We start from the raw sequence: 24,987 nt of genomic DNA, 5'->3' as shown, positions 1-24,987 counted from the left end.
AAGACTGCTTGTTTCAAATGTACAAATGTTCAGTTCTCATTGGTTGGTTCCCTTCCCCCCCTTCTGTGGAAAGGCTAAGGGGAGTTTCCCTAACTGTATGTAAAACTGTGTCTTGGAATGTAATAAACAGTTTAAGCTCTGGATGGTTAACCCTCAACACCTGTGTGGATTGTCTCGTGATTGAGGGGTTATGGGCTGGATATGGCTTCTCCGCAGGCTGTGGGTGCGTTTGGAAGACAGGAGACCGAGGTCCGGCGGATATGCCCAGCTGGGGTACAAAGATCCGTTACATTGGTTGGCAGCGGTGGGATGTCTCCTGCAGTCCAGGACATCCAAACCACCACCAGGATTCAAGATCTGGGCAGCTGCCGAGGAGTGATACGGGGACCAGCCAGCATGAGAGCGGAGTTCGGGAGGAGGCTGCAAGGCATGCGGAAGCACCATCGGGGACCAGCGACAGAGCACACCAGGCTCGGCTGGGAGGATGTGATCCGCAGGCAACTCTGGCATGAGGCACTAAGCCACGAGCGGCACCATCAGGGGAAGATCCTTCCCTCCTCCACAGAGATGTACCGGAAGCAGTACTGTGCGCGAGAGGTGTTCCTGAGGGAACGACCGCGAGATGAAGGGAAGACGGAGCTCGGAAGATTGGTCCAGGAGGAGATGCGACTGGACGCCAGCTACAGAGCCCTCCGGTGGTTCGCGGCTCAACTGTGGCCAGGTACAGCAGATGGCAGCCCAACAGAAGGCGTTGGCTATGGCGGCGTGGGGCTGCTCCATCAAAAAATGTACGGAGACCCAGACTTTGGGAGCGATGAGGAGTGGCGGCTGGAACACATTCTGGATTTCCGAGATGAGGTGCTGGACCTCCCCGACGAGGCGTGTGACCTGGAGGAATTGGAGTTCCTGGTTGAGCAGGAATGGGAGCTCGAGATTGCCTACAAGCGGCTGTTTGACGGTGATCAGCAGCCTGGCATGGCTCCCGTTGCCTGGGACTGTCCGAGAGAAATAGCAGACAGTCACGAAGATGAGAAGCAAATGGGGCCAGGGGTGACCCTGCGTTTTCCCGTACTAACTGCAATGGAAGAAGCAGCGATGATACAGAGGGCACTGCGAGCGCTAGAATGCCGGAACGCACCGGAGGTCCACCAGGCAGCGAGACAAGCTAATAGCATGAAGGTCTCAGAAGGGGGAGTTGAGACAGTCGCTGGAAGGCTGGGAAATGGTGATCAGCAGCAAGTCCAGAGTATCTCATCTGGTGTCCCAGCAGAAGCATTGGCTACAGGGCAGAGTGCCCCTGGCATCTGCCCAGCATCAGAAAAAGAGTTGGATCCGGAGAGTCAGAGAGGATCTGCGTGAGCTGTTTTCCCAACAGCAGATACCCCCACCGGGAGTAGAGGAAGCAATTCTCCCTCCCCAACAATTGGACACTACCCCAGTGTTTATCCCCCCAGCAGAAGCGCTGGCTACGGGGCAGAGTGCCGCTGGCCTCTGCCCACCCTCAGAGGTAGATCCAGGGAGTCCGAGGGGTGACCTCAGTGAGCCGTTTCCCCAGCACTTGGACACTACCCCAGTGGTTATCCCCCCAGCAGAAGCGCTGGCTACGGGGCAGAGTGCCGCTGGCCTCTGCCCACCCTCAGAGGTAGATCCAGGGAGTCCGAGGGGTGACCTCAGTGAGCCGTTTCCCCAGCACTTGGACACTACCCCAGTGTTTATCCCCCCAGCAGAAGCGCTGGCTACGGGGCAGAGTGCCGCTGGCCTCTGCCCACCCTCAGAGGTAGATCCAGGGAGTCCGAGGGGTGACCTCAGTGAGCCGTTTCCCCAGCACTTGGATACTACCCCAGTGTTTATCGCCCCAGCAGAAGTGCTGGCTACAGGGCAGAGTGCCCCTGGCATCTGCCCAGCATCAGAAAAAGAGTTGGATCCGGAGAGTCTGAGAGAGGATCTGCGTGAGCTGTTTTCCCAACAGCAGATATCCCCACCGGGAGTAGAGGAAGCAATTCTCCCTCCCCAGCAATTGGACACTACCCCAATGTTCATCCCCCCAGCAGAAGCGCTGGCTACAGGACAGAGCGCTGATAGTCTCTGCCCAGCATCAGAACCAGAGATGAAGAATCCGGGAGACAGTCCCTGCAAGATACCTTCTCAGCGGCTGGTAACTACACCAGGAGAAAAGCAAGTACCTTTTTCTCCCCAAATGCATAGCCCTACCAGCCTACATTCCCTACCAGCGGAAGCGCTGGCATCAGGGCAGAGGATTATTCAGCTCCCCCCAATATCTGCAACCCTGCCCCGGATCAGAGGAGTGCAGACAGCTGTTCCCACTCTGCAGCGGCTGTTTTTATTCATGGGAGACCCTATGTGCGGTTTTGCTCCCCAGCGCCAGAGTCGTTCTTTTACTTTTCCTGGTTGCCTGGGGTGGAAGTTTGTGACTAACGCAGGTCCAGACCAGTTGAGGGTCAAGAACCTCGTTAGTCTGTTTTTAAAAGGGGAGAAATGTGACAGAACCCACTGTCACTGTGTGTTTTGGAGGGGACTGTGCGCAAGCCTCCTACCGACAGACTATGGGCCAGAAGCTACTGGAGTTGGGCGCTGCAACCTTTTGACTTTACCATCCACTACTGCCCTGGGAAGCAAAACGGCAATGCCGACAAATTATCCAGGCAAACAGACATTGACTCTTTGGGATTTGTTACCCGACTAATTCAGGCACAGACCAGTTGGAGGTCTAGTACCTGGATTAGTCTACCTTTGGGGGGAAGAGATGTGACGGTACTAACCGTCACTATGGGTGACGGATCACCCGGTCCCTGGATTGTAAACCCCTTTGTGTCATTTTCTTATGAGTTTGGGACATTGCATTTTATTTTCCCTTTATTCATCCTCTGAACAACTGACTCATGGCATTGAGTTAATGTAATGTAATGTTACAACCCATCCCCCCCCCCCTCCTGTTTCTGTGTCTAAGTGTGTGGATTCATGGCAGACAATGGTCTGAGTTGGAGACATCTCTCCGCAGGGGGTGTGTATTAAGACTGCTTGTTTCAAATGTACAAATGTTCAGTTCTCATTGGTTGGTTCCCTTCCCCCCCTTCTGTGGAAAGGCTAAGGGGAGTTTCCCTAACTGTATGTAAAACTGTGTCTTGGAATGTAATAAACAGTTTAAGCTCTGGATGGTTAACCCTCAACACCTGTGTGGATTGTCTCGTGATTGAGGGGTTAAGGGCTGGATATGACTTCTCCGCAGGCTGTGGGTGCGTTTGGAAGACAGGAGACCGAGGTCCGGCGGATGTGCCCAGCTGGGGTACAAAGATCCGTTACAGAAATATCACATGGTCCTAAGTATTCAGACCCTTTGCTCAGTATTTAGTAGAAGCCCCCTTTTGATCTAATACAGCCAGGAGTCTTTGTGGGAAAGATGCAACAAGTCTTTCACACCTGGATTTGGGGATCCTCTGCCATTCCTCCTTGCAGATCCTCTCCAGTTCTGTCAGGTTGGATGGTAAACGTTGGTGGACAGCCATTTTTAGGTCTCTCCAGAGATGCTCAATTGGGTTTAAGTCAGGGCTCTGGCTGGGCCATTCAAGAACAGTCACGGAGTTGTTGTGAAGCCACTCCTTCGTTATTTTAGCTGTGTGCTTAGGGTCATTGTCTTGTTGGAAGGTAAACCTTCGGCCCAGTCTGAGGTCCAGAGCACTCTGGAGAAGGTTTTTGTCCAGGATATCCCTGTACTTGGCCGCATTCATCTTTCCCTCGATTGCAACCAGTCGTCCTGTCCCTGCAGCTGAAAAACACCCCCACAGCATGATGCTGCCACCACCATGCTTCACTGTTGGGACTGTATTGGACAGGTGATGAGCAGTGCCTGGTTTTCTCCACACATACTGCTTAGAATTAAGGCCAAATGTTCTATTTTGGTCTCATCAGACCAGAGAATCTTATTTCTCACCATCTTGGAGTCCTTCAGGTGTGTTTTTTAGCAAACTCCATGCGGGCTTTCATGTGTCTTACACTGAGGAGAGGCTTCCGTCGGGCCACTCTGCCATAAAGCCCCGACTGGTGGAGGGCTGCAGTGATGGTTGACTTTCTACAACTTTCTCCCATCTCCTGACTGCATCTCTGGAGCTCAGCCACAGTGATCTTTGGGTTCTCCTTTACCTCTCTCACCAAGGCTCTTCTCCCCTGATAGCTCAGTTTGGCCGGACGGCCAGCTCTAGGAAGGGTTCTGGTCGTCCCAAACGTCTTCCATTTGAGGATTATGGAGGCCACTGTGCTCTTAGGAACCTTAAGTGCAGCAGAAATCTTTTTGTAACCTTGGCCAGATCTGTGCCTTGCCACAATTCTGTCTCTGAGCTCTTCAGGCAGTTCCTTTGACCTCATGATTCTCATTTGCTCTGACATGCATTGTGATCTGGAAGGTCTTATATAGACAGGTGTGTGGCTTTCCTAATCAAGTCCAATCAGTATAATCAAACACAGCTGGACTCAAATGAAGGTGTAGAACCATCTCAAGGATGATCAGAAGAAATGGAAAGCACCTGAGTTAAATATATGAGTGTCACAGCAAAGGGTCTGAATACTTAGGACCATGTGATATTTCAGTTTTTCTTTTTTAATAAATCTGCAAAAATGTCAACAATTCTGTGTTTTTCTGTCAGTATGGGGTGCTATGTGTACATTCATGAGGAAGAAGAATGAACCTAAATGATTTTAGCAAATGGCTGCAATATAACAAAGAGTGAAAAATTTAAGGGGGTCTGAATACTTTCCGTACCCACTGTACATACACATACACACAGTATCTCACAAAAGTGAGTACACCCCTCACATTTTTGTAAATATTTTATCATATCTTTTCATGTGACAACACTGAAGAAATGACACTTTGCTACAATGTAAAGTAGTGAGTGTACAGCTTGTAGAACAGTGTAAATTTGCTGTCCCTTGCAAACAACTCAACACACAGCAATTAATGGCTAAACCTCTGGCAACAAAAGTGAGTACACCCCTAGGTGAAAATGTCCAAATTGGGCCCAAAGTGTCAATATTTTGTGTGGCCACCATTATTTTCCAGCACTGCCTTAACCCTCTTGGGCATGGAGTTCACCAGAGCTTCACAGGTTGCCACTGGAGTCCTCTTCCACCCCTCCATGATGACATCACAGAGCTGGTGGATGTTAGAGACCTTGTGCTCCTCCACCTTCTGTTTGAGGATGCCCCACAGATGTTCAATAGGGTTTAGGTCTGGAGACATGCTTGGCCAGTCCATCACCTTTACCCTCAGCTTTTTTAGCAAGGCAGTGGTTGTCTTGGAGGTGTTTGGGGTTGTTATGTTGGAATACTGCCCTGCGGCCCAGTCTCCGAAGGGAGGGGATCATGCTCTGCTTCAGTATGTCACAGTACATGTTGGCATTCATGGTTCCCTCAATGAACTGTAGCTCCCCAGTGCCAGCAGCACTCATGCAGCCCCAGACCATGACACTCCCACCACCATGCTTGACTGTAGGTAAGACACACTTGTCTTTGTACTCCTCAACTGGTTGCTACCACACACGCTTGAACCATCTGAACCAATAATCTTGGTCTCATCAGACCACAGGACACGGTTCCAGTAATCCATGTCCTTAGTCTGCTTGTCTTCAGCAAACTGTTTGCGGGCTTTCTTGTGCATCATCTTTAGAAGAGGCTTCCTTATGGGATGACAGCCATGCAGACCAATTTGATGCAGTGTGCGGCGTATGGTCTGAACACTGACAGGCTGATCCCCCACTAGGGATAGACCGATTATTGGCAAGGCCGATATATCGGTGGCCGATATGCACTTTCCCCAATATATCGGTATCGGCCTTGGAACTGGCCGAAACCGCCGATATTTTTGGGACATCATTCTGCCTTCTTAGGCCGCCTCCCTCGTCTTGGACAGCCTCGTCTGGAGTCGGGACTAGTCTCGCAGGAGTGTATCACAGCCATACACCCACATACATGAGCCAGTTGCCAGCCAGCCAGCCACATCCACAAGCCCTGTACCAGCCAGCCACAGGTACTGTACCAGAGAGCCAGCCAGCCACCCACAGGCTCTGTACCAGCCAGCCAGCCACCCACAGTCCCTGTACCAGCCACCCACAGGCCCTGTGCCAGCCAGCCATCCACAGTCCCTGTACCAGCCACCCGCAGCCCCTGTGCTAGCCAGCCACCCACCACAGGGTGCCAGCAAGCCAGCCATTAAGAATTAAACAAAAATTAACATGTTCAGTACCAGATTTGTGTCAAAAATTGTCTTTATTTTTCAAAACTTTAAATGTACAAAATATCGGCCCATATCGGCAGATACCGATACATTGTGACCAAAATATCGGTATCAGCCATGAAAAAAACATATTGGTCTATCCCTACCCCCCACCCCTTCAACCTCTGCAAAAATGCTGGCAGCACTCATACATCTGTTTCCCAAACACAACCTCTGAATAGGACGCTGAGCTTGTGCACTCAACTTCTTTGTTTGACCATGGTGAGGCCTGTTCTGATTGGAACCTGTCCTGGTAAACCGCTGTATGGTCTTGGCCACTGTGCTGCAGCTCAGCTTTAGGGTCTTGGTAATCTTTCTATAGCCTAGGCCATCTTTATGTAGAGCAATAATTCTTTTTTTTTCAGATCCTCAGAGACTTCTTTGCCATGAGGTGCCATGTTGAACTTCCAGTGACCAGTATGGGAGAGTGAGAGCGATAACCTCAAATTTAACACACCTGCTCCCCATTCACACCCGAGACCTTGTAACAGTAACGAGTCACATGACACCGGGGAGGAAAAATGGCTAATTGGGCCCAATTTGGACATTTTCACTTAGGGGTGGTACTCACTTTTGTTGCCAGAGGTTTATACATTATTGGCTGTGTGTTGAGTTATTTTGAGGGGACAGCAAATGTACACTGTTATACAAGCTGTACACTCACTACTTTACATTGTAGCAAAGTGTCATTTCTTCAGTGTTGTCACATGAAAATATATAATAAAAATAATAAAATATTTAAAAAAATGTGAGGGGTGTACTCACTTTTGTGAGATAGTGTGAGTGTATGTATGTATGTATGTATGTACGTACATACACATATATACACATATATATATATATATATATATATATATATATATATATATATATATACACATATATATATATATATATATATATATATATATATATATATATATATATATATATATATATATATATATATATATATATATATTTTTTTTTTTTTTTTCTTTTCTTTTCTTTCTTTTTCACGGCAGTGGAGTTACCCTATAGGCAGATCAAAAAGGTCACATACATTGGTCAATAAAATCTGAATGAATGTCCAAGGTGTGAAGAATAAGTTAGTGACCTGGATGTGCAGCCTCTCATTCTCCTCTATCTTCTTCTGCAGATCTTCATCAAAGACATTTTTCTGTTCCTGAGTCAGCTGAGAAGACTCCACGTGTTTCTAATATTAATAAAAATAAATAAATAAATAAATAAATACTACCGGTAATTTATCAAAAACAGCAGTCATGAGCGATCGAATGCAAGAATCTGAAACTTGATTGATGGTGTATATCAATCGGTCATATGTCATCGGTAGCGGGGGGAGTTACAGCAGCCAGCAGAGCGTGTAAATCTGACAAGCCAACTGTCTGCTGTTAGGTGGAACTGATTGTTTGGCTATATTGCTTCTACAGACCCCCGAGCAGCAAATCTGTCAAAGCAAAATACTATAACATAGGAGACATACCGAAGAAAAAAAAAAAAAAAAAAATTAAAGTTATACCTAAGCCAACCCCCCCCCAAAATGTTGAGCCTGCCCTGCCCCAACATACATGCAAATGCAATCACACGCGTCAGGGGCACCTTTGTATGGAAGTGGTGATTGAACTACATAGGTTACATATTGTGAAGCACATTGGAATTAGCAATCATTTTGGGTCCCTTATTCATAGTTAATTCTAAACGAATGTAGGGGCTTTCAAAGCATCGCCGATACAAAGTTCATCACTTCATGGGTACCCACAACAAACCATTTTTGGTTATACTTCTATGAATCACAGGAGTGCAGTTAGTTCTGCACTCCTGTGACCCATTTTAGGTTGCCAGCGGGCTGAAGCATCACAGACCTGGTCCAGGCTCGGAGAAGATTCTGACCTTATGGTCAGGATCCATCCAGAACCCTGGACTGGCAGCTGGTTCAGCCTCACAGTGATCTGCCGAGAGCCTAAACCAGCTTGCTCCCAGCCCCTCCACAGCACAATGCTCCAGTAGGTGCTGGAGGGGAGAGCAGAGAGCAGGAGGCACACAGTCACCGGCTCTCTGCAGACTGAAAACTCATTAGTCATTAGTGGTGTTTGATCACTCAGTTCACGGTCTTAGAGGTGGCGGGGGGACAGCTGCACCCATCCAGGTAAGTATAATAGTTTGTTTTCTAATCCAATACTTCTCTTTTAAGGCTCGACATGTTTAGTATCTTTTAGATTATACCAAGAAAGCGGGTAATAAATTGCGTTTGTGTGGCCCTAAAACTAACTCAAAGTATAAGTTCAGCCAAAAACTAACTAACTCTATGGGCTCTTTCACACGGTCCGCCTCCGTAGGTGGATCCGTGCTGCTCAGCGGGGATCAATTCGCGATCCCCGCTGAGCCGGCGGATGACAGCTCAGTCTCCGCTTGCAGTGCGGAGAGGGAGGTGTCTCAGCCCCCGCTGCTCTCTATGGGGGATCGGATGAGAGTGGACAGCCTGTTCGCTCTCATCCGATCCGATACCTGAACGGATGGAAAAATAGGGTTTCCATCCGTCCAGATTTCATGGACGGGATCGGATACGGATGGCAGCGGGTGTCAGCGGAGGTGTCTGCGCTGCCCCATAGGGCTGCATGGAGGATCCAATCAGATCCGCCTAAAAAACTGGCAGGCGGATCTGATCGGACCGCCCGTGTGAAAGAGCCCTAAGGCTACGTTCACATCTTGGCGTTGCTATTTTACAGGCGTTTTTAGGTTGACAAGTGACCAATGGAAAAAAATAAAAACGCCTGTAATCTGCCCAAAAAGAAGCTCATGTACATTTTTGAGCGTCTGGCATTTTGCTTAAAAGGTCAGAACGCTCAGAAGTGAACAGGGGCCAATGAAATGAATAGGATTTGTCTTGTTGGGCGTTTTTTGAGCTGATCCTTAGAGCTGAAAAACGCCCCAAAACGCTTACATGTGAACGTAGCCTAAATCTACTGGCAGCCACATTCTAAGACTATGCAGAGATAGAACTGCGGTCATGGGACTTTAATTGAGGCAGGTCACTTACTAAATTACAAAATTATGTAAAATCCAAAGTGATAGTTTGATGCATATTTCATAACTGACATAAAATCCATATTCCAGATATGATACAGACAGATAGATCATAAAAAATATTTTTTTTTTTTTTATAGAATAGTACAACTCGAACTATAGTAATTAAAAAATAGATCATAAAAAGAAAAAAATGGTACATAGTGAAAAAAATATGTACAAATACAATAGAGGTAGCCATAACACCCAAAAAACACCTTACCTACAAATGTGTGGTGTAGGGAGAAAATAATAATAGTGATGTCCCCACCCTGTGAGCTAAATACCCCAAGGGACCGAGGTGGTAACTTGTTATACTCTTTTGATTTTTTTTATATATATATATATATATATATATACACACACACACATATACATACACACACACATACACATATATATATATAAGATTTTTGTATTCTAATTAGAAGCCTACATTTACAGAAATATATATATTTTTTAAATCAAGCTCCTGATGAGTGGACAGGGATCCACAAAACGCGTAGAGCCCATAGATGCGAAGACATTATTTGGAGATTGACTATGTACCATTTTCTTTTTTAATTACTAGAATATGAATTGAATTGTACTATTACATAGAAAAAATCTTTTTTGTGTCAGTTCTCTATATCTACCGTATCTATCTATCTATCTACCGTATCTATCTATATATCTATATCTATTTACCGTATCTATCTATATATCTATCTATATCTATCTACCGTATCCATCTATATATCTATCTATATCTATCTATCTATATCTATCTATCTACCGTATCTATCTATATCTATCTATCCACCGTATCTATCTATATCTATCTACCGTATCTATCTATCTACCGTATCTATCTATCTACCGTATCTATCTACTGTATCTATCTATCTACCGTATCTATCTATCCATCTATATATATATATATATATATATATATATATATATATATATATATATATATATATATATATATCATTTCTGGAATATGGATTTTATGTATTTATGTCAATTATGAACTACGCATCAAACTATAACTTTTGATTTTACATAATTTTGTAACTTAGTAAGTGGCCTGCCTCATTTAAAGTCCCATGACCGCTGTTCTATCTCTGCATGTACATTTAGGGATGGAGGCTTGTCACCGTGTATACTTCAGATCATATTTTCTTTTTCTCTCCACATTCTAGGACTAACCTATCTAGCCCTGTAAAGCAAACACCTCTGCATATAACTTTTCTGCAGCTGATCCGGTCCAGTCCCACGCTGAGCTATCAGTGGCGGCTTCTCTGTGTAGGCACATGCAGGAGAGACAGCTGACAATGGAAACCCTATAGTACAGTGGTTCTCAACTCCGGTCCTCAGGACCCACTAACAGGTCAGATTTTAAGTATTACCTTGGGGATATGCAGACTAGAATACTGCAATCACTGAGCAGCAAATGATATCACCTGGGATTTATTTCAGTTATCTTGCAAACCTGGCCTGTTAGTGGGTCCTGAGGACCAGAGTTGAGAACCACTGCTATTGTAGGTCTATGGGTGAAGTCACTTCCCAGCCGTTGTGGGCTGTCTCCTGCACACAGCATCCACCGCTGGAGACCGGACCAGCTTCAGAAATGGTATGCATAGCTTTTTTTGCTTTACAATACAACGTTAGATAGATTAGTCTTAGAATGTGGCTGCCAGTAGATTGGGCGTTTTTGGCTGAACTAAGTGTATTTTTCAGTGAGAATTCACACTTGATAAACCATCATGCAAATCTCTTGACATAGAAAATTTAAACTAGCACCAATTCGTTCTCCATGGTCTCTACTTTCAGAAAATAAATATTTGGGGGGGGGTATCCAATTTTCAGACCTAAAATTATTTTTTCACGGTGTGCAAAAAACATAAAAGCTGGCAGCAAACGGATAAAGCTCGGATACCTTGGTCTTTTTGCCCTTGGTCTCCATCGCTGACAACTCTTCCTGCAGAAGCTCCACCCTCTTGGCCAGCTGCTGGTTTCTGAAATTCAAGCTATCCATCTCCTGCTGTTGTTTTCTCAGAGACTGCTCTTTCATCTTTAGCTGTTCCTATAAAAATAAATAAAAAAACAACATTACATACGAATACCAGAACACGAACATTAACCCCTTGACGCTGACGTAACACATGTGGCTTTACTAGACTGGGCTTTTTGTCGTGGTGGTGGCGGCAAATATGCGCATTTCCCTTTGTGCTAGTGACATCAACATGTCACAAAAATTCAAATACAGAATCACTGAGTTGGAAAAAGGATCACCCCCTTGTGTCAGTATTTTGTTAAACCACCTTTAATTCCAGCCTTTAGTCTGTTGGGAGATGTCTCTACTAACTTTGCACATCTAGACTTTGCAATATTTGCTCACTCTTCTTTGAAGAGCTGCTCAAGTTCAGTTACATTTGATGGTGACCATTTGTAGACTGTCAGTCGCCACCCTCTGCTCTGCCCTCTCCTCGCTCAATGGAGCGCTGGGCTGTGGAGGGGCGGGGAGCGGCCAGCTCAGGCTCTCAGTGGCTCGCTGGGAGGCTGAGCCGGATGTCAGTCTAGGCACCTTGGCGGATCCTGACTGCCCTTGTCGTGATGATGCGGTGCCTGCAGACTTGTAGACTACAGTCTTTAAATCATTCCACAAAATTTTCAACGGGTTTTAAAGTGTTCTTTTTTTTTGGGGGGTAACAGAGAGATTCTGTTCCCTTCTAGCAGATTCAACAGACTTGTGCGGTCTAATCTGCCCCTCTGGAAACTGATCCCCCCACTTTGTGTCCCCCTCTTGTGTGCTGACCACGATGATCTTGGCTGCTGAGCCCTGATCACCGTGGTCCGCCTGTGTGCCTCCATCATCCGCAGCTCTCCTGTCCTCCTCACCCCCTCCCTCTCTGCCTTTCAGCTCTGTGTCTTCACCCTGCCCTCCTGCCGCTATTAGTAGAGAATAAAAGATTAACAATTGTAACTGCCAGCCTCTCTATTATATTAAGTCATACCACACTGTATAGGTGTTTTATTAAAAACGAAGCTTGTAAATACATTTCTACAGTTATCATCAGGCCGGTCACATGCCTCCCGGCCGTCTCCTAATCCGATCCAGAGCTACAGCAGGAGGGGCTGAGTGGCCATGTGACCTCCCCGGCTAATGTCAGAGGGAGATCTCGGCTCCTCCTGCTGTAGCCTGGGGATCGGAGTAGTAGCCTGGCTGGGAGTCACATGACCAGCTAGAGGATAGCTGTAAAAAGGTATTTACAAGCTTCGTTTTAATAAAAACACTTATACAGTGTGGTATGCTTTGATATAATAGAGGGGCTGGCAGTGACATCCATTATTGTGGGAACAACTACTTTAAAAGAGAAGTATGCCCCCCCCCCCCCATTCATACTTACCTAGGTGGATGCAGCATTGTTCCGAAACTGCATCTGTCCCCCAGCGCCTCTACACTGAGAGCCGAGCAATTGAACCCCGCAGATCGCTCGGTTCTGACAGCTCCCTGAGAAGAGCTGCTGACTATCAGTCACCGCCCTCTGCTCTGCCCTCTCCTCGCTCATTGGAGCGCTGGGCTGTGGAGGGGCGGGAAGCGGCCAGCTCAGGCTCTCAGTGGCTCGCTGGGAGGCTGAGCCGGATGTCAGTCTAGGCACCTTGGCGGATCCTGACTTCCCTTGTCGTGATGACGCAGTGCCTGCAGACTTCAGCCGCTCCCTGCCAAAAACGGGTCACAGGAGTGCAAAACGTGATCCATAGGAGATGTACAGCCAAACGAGCTTTGGTTGTACATCTCCTTTAAGTCTGGGCTCTGACTAGGCCATTCACCCTTTTCTCCTTCAACCACTGTGGGGTCATTTTTTCTGTGTGCTTTGGGTCATTGTCATGTTGGAAGGTAAACCTTCTTCCCATTGACCACTTTCTGGGAGAGGGCAGCAGATTTTCCTGAAGAATTTTATGGTTTTTGCCTCATTCATTTTTCCTTCGATCCTGACAAGTGCGCCAGTCCTTGCTGCAGTGAAAACACCCCTATAACAGGATATCCCCACCTCCATGCTTTACTGTAGTGCTCTGGAAACTTTTACAGATAGGTAACTTCTATCCTCATATTGATTAGTGGCTCCAAATTATTAAAGAGGAAGTAAACTCTAAAATAATAAAAACAAAAATAACCGCGCTAAACACAGAAAGAAGAAAATTGAAATGAAAATAAAAAATAAAGCTGAAGCTACTGTGGGAAACACCAAATAGCAATATCAAAAATAAAGCTGCGCTAAAAGTGATAAATGTTATTGCAACATATACATAAATAGTGAAGAGATATCAGTGAGCAATCAAGCAAAAAAATATATAGATAATAATCAAGCACCAAAGGGTCACTGCCTCAGTATCCGTAAGGTGAGCCCCCGTATATAAGGTAGCCAAACTAATATATATCATAAATACAAATGCAGAAATGGAAAGTCCAAAAAACAGTGTGTGTAAATGTGCAAGGAAACAGAAATCCTCCACCACAGTTATGGGATTCTTCCTCCACGGTGCCAAAGTGCCGAAATCACGCTAATGCGCTTCATAACCTTGAGGGTTATGAATCCGATCCGCTCCAATGGATCCCTCTCGAATCTCTCCTGCCAGCCAAGCCAGATGGTATATACCACGGCATATGGAAGCAGAACGGGCAATCAACTCTCCCACAATCACCATAAAAAAATAAGGGCCACAATAGTGAAGTAGCAAAAATGTTTTGTATAAAACTCACGTGTACGAGAAAAAACAGGGCTTGTAAATGGCAGAATCCACTGGACGCAGCCGCCCGACTTCCGGGTATCATGTGCTGACGTCAGCACGCCTACCCAACGCGTTTCGTCATAGATGACGTCTTCCTGGGGAAGTAAACTCTGCATTCTGTTTCTATTTTTTAATATAATGTCAATCTACAGGGTATTATCAATCACTGCACAGGGCAATGATAATCAAAATGCTTATTACTACTATTTCTCTGTTTTTTAAAAAACTTCTTTCTGGAATAGGCTGCGCCATCTTTAGTAAGGATTTCTGCCTCCCCTGTGGACGTAATTTCCTCCCTTCCTCGTTTCCCTACCCGAAATCCCACGCATGCGCGATCGCATGCTACACAAGCCTCTTTTTTCAATCTGCGTTACTGCGGAAGGAGAACCAGGAAGCTGAGAGGGAAAGGATAGTATTGCGAGTCTTCGTAGATGTGCCGCTGTCAGAGGTAATTACATACACGGCTTGATGTGGATGAGGAAACGGCACACATTGCGTGCCGTAAATCAAATCACAGACCGCGCATGCGCCAATGACGTCAGGAAATACTGCAGGACGGATTGCAAGAAGATTACACAAGTAAGGAGAGTGTCACAGGGAGCAATGAATAGTGTTACTAATGTGGCTTAGAATGGGAAAAAGTTTTGATAACGAGTTTACTTCCTCTTTAATACCAACTGAAGTAGGGAACAGACACAAAAAACTCTGCATCTTTCCAAATAACCGTTCCATCTTACATTTTAATACAGCGGTCATAATACTTAAAGCCAAGATAGATGGGATACAGAAGAACTTTTTCTATAAAAATTAAATCTAAAGGCCTGATAATAACTTGATGTGCAGTCCATGATGTCAGAGCAATAAATACATCCCATCATGCTACATGCCACACACCCTATTAGTGCCATCTGCAGCCAGCTGTTTTATAGTTTTTTAGCCGGCTGATGAACTGTTCTTTTATATACAGATTATTGGTCTTTTTGTTTTAAATTTTAATTTTTGAAACCCAAAGCAGAAATGTGTGGATTGTGAAATGATGTGTCCCTTTTCCATGTAAGTGCAGTGGTAAGCTGAAGAAAATCATGAATTGCACGGTACCGTTATTTATTATGTTATGACATCAGGAAAAAAATGTAAGGCGGAAACTAAGGACTTGTGAAATTTTGCTAAAACTAAAAACAGACCAAGCAAGGGAAATTAGAATATTCTCAGAGAAAGGTATTTTTGAAACATGAAACTGGAGTTCTTAAACAGCTCTATATAAAAAAACAAGCCATTGAGATATATTTCATGCAAGCTGGACCTGGCAATAAAGGGTTCACCCAGCTATATCAGAGTAGTCATAGGCGTGCACAGGGGGTGTGCCAGGTGTGCCTGGGCACACCCTAATAACTCTACCTTATCCCCTACTGCCTCATGGTCCCCTGTGTTGTGCCCCGCAATGCTGCTGGCTTCTCTCCTCTGCCCCGGATGCTGCGAGGAGGTTTCAGGATGAAGAGCAGGGGGAAGGGGCTAGTCAATATGTCATATACCGGCCCCTTTCTTTTCTAAATGAATATAGTGAACACACTCACTCACTAGGTTCATTCATAGCTGAAGCATAGCAAAGCGTTTTACTTACTAAGTAAGTGTTTAATATGCTTCAGTTTGTGAATGAACAGGAAGCAGCTTCCCATTTATTCATTGTCCAGTGCAGCTGAGGCTGCAGAGAAAGGCATGCGTGTTCGAGTGCATACCCTAACCACTTAAGCCCCAGAGGATTTGGCTGCTCAAAGACCAGGCCCTATTTTGCGATTCAGCACTCCGTGATTGCAACGGACAATTGCGCGGTCGTGCGACGCTGTACCTAAACGAAATTGACGTCCTTTTTTTTTCCACAAACAGAGCTTTCTTTTTGTGGGATTTGATCACCTGTGCGATTTTTATTTTTTTCGCTATAAACAAAAAAATAGCGACAATTTTGAAAAATAACAATATTTTACACATTTTTTTTTATATGAAATTCCCCAAAAAAAAAAATCAAAATTTTTTAACATTTTAGGCCAATTTGTTTTCTGCTACATATTTTTGGTATAAAAAAAAAAAAAAAAAAAATCGCAATAAGCGCATTTTGATTGGATTGCGCAAAAGTTATCATGTCTACTAACTACGGGAAAGATTTATGTCCTTTTTATAGTTTTTTTTTTAGCTAGTAATGGTGGCGATCTGCAATTTTTTTTGCGGGACTGCGACATTGCGGCGGATAGTTCGGACCCCTAACTGACATTTTTGACACTTTTGGGGGGACCAGTGACATTACTACAGTAATCAGTGCTATAAATATGCACTGTTACTGTCAAAATGACACTGGCAGGGAAGGGGTTAACTTTAGTGATCAAGGGGTTAAGTGTGTCCCTAGGGGCGTGATTCTAACTGTGGGGGGGGCGTGGCTTGTGATGTAACCACAGAGACATACGATCCTACATAGCAGGATTGTATGATCTCTGCTGTTTCACCAGGGAGAATGACAAGACGGCTGTGTTTACATCAGCCGTCTGCCTTTCTCCCTCGCCTGAGCGGGATCGCGAGTGGCCGGCGGACATCGGAGCCACCAGTCACACGCGCGGGAATGCCCGTGAACGAGCGGGGGCGGGAACTCGCCCCCTACAGGCTCCTGGGCGAGCGACGTAGTCCTACGTCGGTTTGCCCAGGAGCGGCTGACTGCTGCAGTAAATATACTGACGGCAGTCGGCAAGTGGCTAATGCAATAGACTGCACACACCTATGAGAGTAGTAGCTGCATACAAGGTGCTACTAGGCAAAGTTAGGCTTCTTTCACACGGTCCGCCTCCGCAGGCGGATCCGTGTTGCTCAGCGGGGATCGATCCACGATCCCCGCTGAGCCGGGCGGATGACAGCTCCGTCTCCGCTTGCAGAGCGGAGAGGGAGGTGTCTCAGCACCCGCTGCCCTCTATGGGGGATCAGAGGAGAGCGGACCGCTTGTCCGCTCTCATCAGATCCGCTCCGCTCCGATTACTGAACGGATGGAAAAATAGGGTTTCCATCCGTCCAGATTTCAGCACAGGATCGGATGCGGATGGCAGCGGGTGTCAGCGGAGGTGACTTACGCTGACACCCGCTGCCCCATAGAGCTGCATGGAGGATCCGATCAGATCCGCCTAAAAAACTTGACAGGCGGATCTGATCGGACCGCCCGTGTGAAAGAGCCTTTACAGACGTTATTTTGGTCTATTATTTAACTTTAATGGTCCCGCATTCTGTGCTGCAAATATTGCAAACAACTAAAAATTTGTTAAATGAAAAGTTCACAAAATTTGAATTTGTATTATTGTTTATGTACAAATCGAACAATGAAAGAGTTGTACCATTGAACCCATCCACCTTAGGCCTCTTGCACACGATACTCCTGTTTGAGCATCTACTTTTTCCATACCTTTTTTTTGCATGTATTTGCGAGTATTCACGAGTATTTGCGTGCATTGAGGCTTAAATTACTGACCAAAAATGCAAGATTTTTCTATTTTGTTCTTACTGAAGAATGCACAGCGCTTGTTTACGCTCCTGTGTGCATAGGCACATTACAATTAATGGGCTGTATTTTAGCTCAAAAAGCTGTACTGAGCATTTTCAAGCCGCGAGATGCTCAAACAGGAGTATCGTGCGCAAGATGCCTTATTGCCTGTATTGGAGGAGGCTGGATACAAGAAAACCATATGTGTTAAACGGATGATTTAGGAATCAGCTGCTGTGAGCCCAGTGCAGGACATTCTCCATGAAGACCCAGATATTTTCATTTTTAGTAGATTTGATCCTAGTTTTATACCGAGGATGGCAAAACCCATACTGAGTATGCAATATCACGCAGAAGGACGTCCTGTATTCAGAGACACTGGGTCTATTTTTTTACCCAGGTCAAGAAGCAGAGCTCCATGCTTTAGCAAAGCCTGTGAGCAACCAAAAGTGTATACATTTATATAGATAGTAGAGAACTAGAGAGCACGATTTTGGTTCAATTTGAAGGGCTAGAAGGTTTTTTTTTTTTTTTTCCACTTCAGCTGGTAAACTATTCAAGCATGCTAAGTTAATTGATTGGCTGTCTTCAAGCTTCCAATCTCTTGCTGAGGTAGCCATACGAACATTAACCACTTTAAGACCGGATGGATTTGTCCCCTTCCTGACCAGGCACTACTTTGCGATTTAGCACTGCGTTACTTTAACCACTTAAGCCCCGGAGGATTTGGCTGCTAAACGACCAGGGGGTATTTTGCGATTCGGCACTGCGTGACTTTAACGGACAATTGCGCGGTCGTGCGACGCTGTACCTAAACGAATTTGGCGTCCTTTTTTTCCCACAAACAGAGCTTTCGTTTGGTGGTATTTGATCACCTGTGCGATTTTTTGATCATGCGCTATAAACAAAAAAAGAGCGTCAATTTTGCAAAAATAACAATATTTTTCACATTTTTTTTATATGAAATTCCCCCCCAAAAAAATGTAAAAATCAAAATTTTTTAACATTTTCGGCCAATTTGTTTTATGCTACCTATGTTTGGTAAAAAAAAAAAATCGCAAAAAGCGTATTTTGATTGGTTTGCGCAAAAGTTATCGCATTTACTAACAAAGGGAAAGATTTTTGTCATTTTTGTTGTTTTTTTTTAACGCATAATGGCGGCGATCTGTGATTTTTTTTGCGGTACTGCGACATTGGGGCGGACAGATCGGACCCTTGACTGACATTTTTGACACTTTTGGGGCTACCAGTGACATTTCTACAGTAATCAGTGCTATACATATGCACTGTTACTGTAAAAATACACTGGTAGTGAAGGGGTTAACTTTATTTGGGAGGGAGGGGCTGTGTGTGTCCCTAGGGGCGTGCTTTCTACTGTGATTGGCTGTGGCTTGAGCTGTAAGGACACTGATCAACGGATCTACATAGTAGATCCGAGTGATCAGTGTCTTTACACGAGGAGAATGACAGGTGGCTTGTTTACACAAGCTGCCTGACTTTCTCCCTCTCCCCCGCCGATCGCAGTGTGGCCGGCGGACATCGGGTCCGCCGGTCACACGCGCGGGGGGGGGGGGTCCGTGACCGGCGGTGCGCGCTCGCTTCCCAGGCTAGTGACGTACCGATACGTCACTCTGCCTGTGAGGGGCTGACCGCCGCAGTATATAGTCGTGTGGTGGTCGGCAAGCGGCAAATTTTGAAAAAAAAAAAAAAAAAACAATAATTTTTCACATTCTGCTATTTGACATTCTCAAAAAAAAATATTAAAAAAATCTAATTTTTTTAGCATTTTAAGCAAAGTTGTTTTCTGCTACATATTTTTGGTAAAAAAAAAAAAATGCAATAAGCTTATTTTGATTGGTTTGCGCAAACGTTATCACATTTACTAACTACAGGAAAGATGTCATTTTTATTGTCTTTTTTTTGTTTTACGAGTAATGGCGGCAATCTGCAATTTTTTGCGGGATTGCGACATTGCAGGCGGACAGATCGGACCCCTGACTGACATCTGTGACACTTTTGTGGGAACCAGTGACATTACTACAGTAATCCGTGCTAAAAATATGCACTGTTACTGTAATAATGACACTGACAGGGAAGGGGGTTAACATTATGGGTGATCAAGGGGTTAAACTTAAATGTGAGCCTAGGGGAGTGATTCTAACTGTGGAGGGCGTGGCTTCTGAAATGACCATAGAAACATGTGTTCCTATATAGAAGGATCACAGGGGCTCTGATCATTGCAGGGAGAACAACGGTCAGCTGTGTTTACAACAGCTTCTCTCTAAGCGGGGAACGATAGCGGTTGTCAGGCAGCAATCCAAGCCGCCTGCCCACTGCATCGGCTTCCCTGCTGACGAGCGAGTGCCGTACATGTACGGCGATTCGCCTGGGAGCGGCTGCCTGCCGCAGTATATCTGCAGTGGGCGGTCTTAAAGAGGTTAAAAAAAAAAAAAAAACTTACACATGGATGCAGACCAGGCGACTAAGGGCTCTATCACACGGGCGTTCCGCATGTCCGTAAAACATCCTATTTTTTTGCGGATGAAATACGGACATAATGCATGTCAATGGCATTGCGGATGTCAGCGGACGACCATCCGCTGACATCCGATTTTCTTCCTTTCAGTTCTGTTCCGTTTTTTGGAACGGAACAGAACCCTATTTTTGTTCCGTTGAAAAAATGGAAATGAAGGAAAATCGGATGTCAGCGGTGTCATCCGCTGACATCCGCAATGCCATAGACTTACATTATGTCCGCATATCATCCGCAAAGGGATGGGATGATATGCGGACATACGGAGCGGATAACACAAGTGTCATCCGCTCCATGAAAAAGTAAAAAGAAAAAAGTGCCGGAGCGGATCGCAATGCGGTCAGCTCCGTGTGAAAGAGCCCTTAGGATGCTGCATTACAGCCCCAGACACTTGCTGTGCAGATTCCACCCTAGTTCTGGCCCAGTACAGCTGGGAATAATTAAAAACTTAAAAAAGGACCCCAGGACGCAGTGGCGGCCCTTCCATATGGTGCACAGGGGCGCCGCCCCCCTAATCCATGCGCCCGGCCCCTAACCTACATGCAGGGCACTGGGTGCATTGCAATGTTTTTTTTAAAAGCACGTGATTAGAGCCAGAGGCTCTAATTGGCTTAAAAAAGTGTGGGCTCAGGGCGTTGAGCACTGCGCCGAGCCCACCCAGTTGGGTGACAATTGTGAATTAATATTCGCCATTGTCTTCCTTAAGGCCCGTACACACGTACCGATCGTCAGCGAACGATCGGCCGTCTTTTGTCCCTGGGCTGTCGGTGTCTGTTGAAAAGTGCAAAGACAGCACAAGAATTTTGTCCGCCGACTACAGCCAACTGCAGAAGTGATGTCATGTAATGGTTAACTTTCCCTGTGTTTTTTCTTTTCTGAGCATGCCCAGTCTTGCAAATCTGCGGTCTGTCGTCCGAATTCTGTACTGACTGGCGAACAATCGGCCGCTCTGGTGTCGGCATACAAAAATTTTAATGCTTGCAAGACAGACTCTTGTCGGCAGAATGTGCGCTGACGGCTGTCGGAGGCACCATACTAACAAGCGTACAATCGGCAGATCTTTCGTCCGCCGACGTTTGTATGCCGACGATCGGTACGTGTGTACGGGCCTTTAGTCTCCTCCTGGCCAATCAGGAAGCGTGTCCTGGAGACCCATCACCCGACTGGCCGGGAGAAGGAGAGGTAGAGGGGAGGAGAGGGGGTGCTGACTGATCAGAGGCCGTCCTGCTCCCGGGCTACTCATGGAATTTCCTGGGGCCTCCCGCTGCCGCCGCTCTTACTGGTCCTGTCACTGGCAACAGATCGAATTAGGGTCTGCAGCCGGCGATCAACCGGGGACTTCGTGGGTACACTGTGGGCTGCTGGGGAGGGAATCAGTGTAAGTGCTGCTGGTCCCCACATCTGGCCATCAGGGATGAAAGTCCCAGCAGCGGGTGTGTGTCACTTGTCAGCTGCCCAGTGCCCTGTGTAATTAGCGATCTGTGCTGGTGACAGAGGAGCTGTGCCTTTCATCTGGGACCTGACGGCTGGCTTCCCATCCGTCTCCCCCCCCCCCAGGAGGAGGGGGTGGGGTGTCTGGGGTTAGTTTGGTGCCCCCCCACCCCTCCGAAATATTAGCACCAGCCGCCACTGCCATAACAAGAAGAACAAGTGGTCCACAGAGGGCAACTTCTTATGAAACGGGACTTTGGAAAAAGGTGATCTTTTAGGTCTGCCAGCCCCTCTTCCCCCTCCAGCTCATGGATCACAAGCAGTTATGGCTGCCATAGTAAAGGAGTATGGGGCAGTGCCAGGGCTCTGCACAGTTGTCTTTATAATAATAAAGCTGAACATCCCTTCTAGAGATTACAAAAAGATGTATCCAGATGCCCAAGTCAGGATCTTACGAGTATGCACTTGTCTGTATGGACATGTTTTCTGGATGGCCAGAACTTTGGTCAGTGGCAAAATGCTACTGCAAAGGCCACAGTAAAAAGTGTTATCAGAAGTAGTTTGAAAGTACGAAGTCCCAGAAAATGGAGAGAATAAACAGGGGAACTCATTTTATGGGAGAGTTCTTACAAGAAATGTTGACGTTTACTCTACACCCCCCCCCCCCCCCCCCCCACCGTCTACAATGCAATGGAAAAAGTAGAGCAACTTAAAGAGGAAGTAAACCCTTCTCTGTAACTTGTGCCTATAGGTAAGCCTATGATAAGGCTTACCTATAGGTACTGTAAATATCTCCTAAACATGTACCGTTTAGGAGATATTTACCTTACATGCAGCCAGTGACGTCACTGGCGCATGCGCTATGAAGGAATGACCGCTGGTGCCGTTTCTTCAGAGCCCCGTGCCGTGATTGTCAGCTCCCGCACGCGTGCGAGGGAGTGACGTCACCGCGGCTCCGACCAATCAGATGGCCGGATGCCGCGATCCCGGAAGACGGGCGACTGGACATGTCGCCCATAATACAGGTGAGCAGGCGGCACGGCGGGGGCTTGTTCTAAGGTAAGTATTTCATAATGAGCTAGTATGCGATGCATACTAGCTCATTATGTGTTTCTCTTACAGGTTGCAAAAAAAAAAAAGTAATATGGGTTTACAACCTCTTTAAGGGGATGCAAGAAACTAGAAAACTATGGCCTATATGCCTTTATATATTCTATTAGGCCACTAAGGGGATACTGGACCCTCTCCCTATGAGATCTGGCTTGAGATGTGTTGCTTAGTTGCTTATATTTGTCTCAGCAGCTGAAGTCCTCCACTCGGATCTCACAGAGAATTTTGCTGATCTTTTAGATTTCTGATCCACACCAGACACAGCAAAAATGACTAAATAAAAGGATCTCTATGTTTGATTTGCTTTCCTCTTGGAATCACAGTTTGGGGTACTATTTATTCAAATGGTTTAATTGTAAGGGATACAAATATACACTATAATACCAAAAGTATTGGGACGCCTGCCTTTACACACACATGAAGTTCAAAGGCGTCTTAGTCCGTAGGGTTCAATATTGAGTTGGCCCACACTTTGCAGCTATAACAGCTTCAACTCTTCTGGGAAGGCTGTCCACAAAGTTTAGGAGTGTGTCTATGGAAGGAACTTGACTGGCCTGCACAGTCCTGACCTCAACCCGATAGAACATCTTTGGGATGAATTAGAGCAGGAACTTGCTTTGTGCACTGGTCCCAGTCATTTGGAGGGAGGAGGGGAGATTATGGTGTGGGGTTGTTTTTCAGGGGTTGGGCTTGGCCCCTTAATTCCAGTAAAGGGAATTCTTAAGGCCTCAGCATACCAAGACATTTTGTCTAATTTCATGCTTCCAACTTTGTGGGAAAAGTTTGGGGATGGCCCCTTCCTGTTGCAACATGACTGCGCACCAGTGCACAAAGTGGAGACTGGAAGCCAGGCCTTCTCGTCCAACATCAGTGCCTGACCTCACAAATGCGCTTCTGGATGAATGGTCAAACATTCCCATAGACACACTCCTAAACCTTGTGGACAGCCTTCAGAGAAGAGTTGAAGCTGTTATAGCTGCAAACTCAATATTGAACTCTACAGACTTAAGCCCCGTACACACGATAAGAAAATCGGAAGGGAAATTTCATCCGACGACTGATCTGCCGATTTTCGGATTGTTAGTACAGTGCTTTTGACAGCTGACTCCGACTTTTCGGCTGACAAAATCCTGATGTGCAGGCTATATCATTCTTGTTGTCCGTAATACAGCGTCCGATTTTCGTCTCATTAGTACAGATTTCGATGGAAAAAAAATCTTAAGAGCAAGTCTAGGCATGCTCAGAGACGAAAGAACACATAGAAAGCAATCCAACACATGACATCACTTCTGAAGTAGAATTCTGTCGTAAGGGAAAATTCGTATGAAAATAACCTCTTCACTTTCCACATCAGACTAGCATGCCACAAAAAACCAACGACAGGTCTTTCGACAATCTGATCTTGTGTACGAGGCTTAAGACTGGGATGCCATTAAATTTCATGTGTGTGTAAAGGCAGGTGTCCCAATACTTTTAGTAATATACTCTATGTATGATAAGGAAACATGGAGAAACTCTTCATCCTATGTTACAGTGCTGGTGTGTTTGGTGCCTGGAGCTCAGCGCTGATACATGGGAGCAGGGAGAGGGTCCTCAGCTTTAAGAAAGATTCAAGGAAAATGATTAAGCTTCTTCACACCCGGCTGGTTGAAGGATTACAACCCCTTCCAGGTTTTCAGTGCTATCTGAGACTGATTGTTTACCCGACAGAAAGAGGTCCTAATCTAAAATGTTAAAGCAGACTGGCATTTAAATATCAATTCTTGCCTCCTCGTTGTCTCTGTGGCCTTATGTGAACAGCCCTCTTCCCCTTCTCCCCCATTTCGACCCTCACCATTCTGAAAAGACTTAATTGGTGGCCAGCTCCAGAGATATAAGCAGCTAAAGTTATACGTTAATCTTTTCTCTCCCTACAAAAATCGAAATAAGGGCACACCATCTCCCAACTACTGGTGAGTGAGTGAGACCAATCACAATCAAGAGATTCTGGATGTGGGGGGGTGCAGGACAAAAATTTGACTTGTATAGCTGTGTTCTCCAAACTGAAGTCCAGGAGCCAGATGTGGTCCCTATTCCCTTTGTCCATCCCTATCTCTATTCCTTTACCACCGATGCCAACGACTGGAGCACTGTCCCCCCCCCCTCCCCCATGACGCCAACGACTGGGGCACTTCCCCCCCGCCCTGCTGACGCCAACGACGGGACACTGCTCCGCCCAGCTGGCGGCAACGACGGGACACTGCTCCACCCAGCTGGCGGCAACGACGGGACACTGCT

At 46.0% G+C, this 24,987-nt stretch overlaps 1 protein-coding gene across 1 annotated transcript in view; it reads right to left on the bottom strand.

Annotated features, from left to right (window-relative positions):
- The window catches only part of PPP1R21 (protein phosphatase 1 regulatory subunit 21), a 247,552-nt gene that overhangs the window by 189,799 nt on the left and 32,766 nt on the right, over nucleotides 1-24,987 (bottom strand). The window contains exons 3-4 of the mRNA XM_082252349.1: nucleotides 11,271-11,417; nucleotides 7,383-7,481 (exon numbers count right to left, since the gene is read on the bottom strand). Of these exons, the coding sequence (XP_082108475.1) occupies nucleotides 7,383-7,481; nucleotides 11,271-11,417 (246 nt within the window). The remainder of the gene's footprint in view (nucleotides 1-7,382; nucleotides 7,482-11,270; nucleotides 11,418-24,987) is intronic.

This window comes from Pelophylax lessonae (genome assembly GCF_965119305.1).
Source record: "Pelophylax lessonae genome assembly, chromosome: 3".
NCBI lineage: Eukaryota > Metazoa > Chordata > Amphibia > Anura > Ranidae > Pelophylax > Pelophylax lessonae.
Note: the sequence above shows the minus strand (reverse complement) of the source record. Positions and strands in the feature narration are given on the sequence as shown.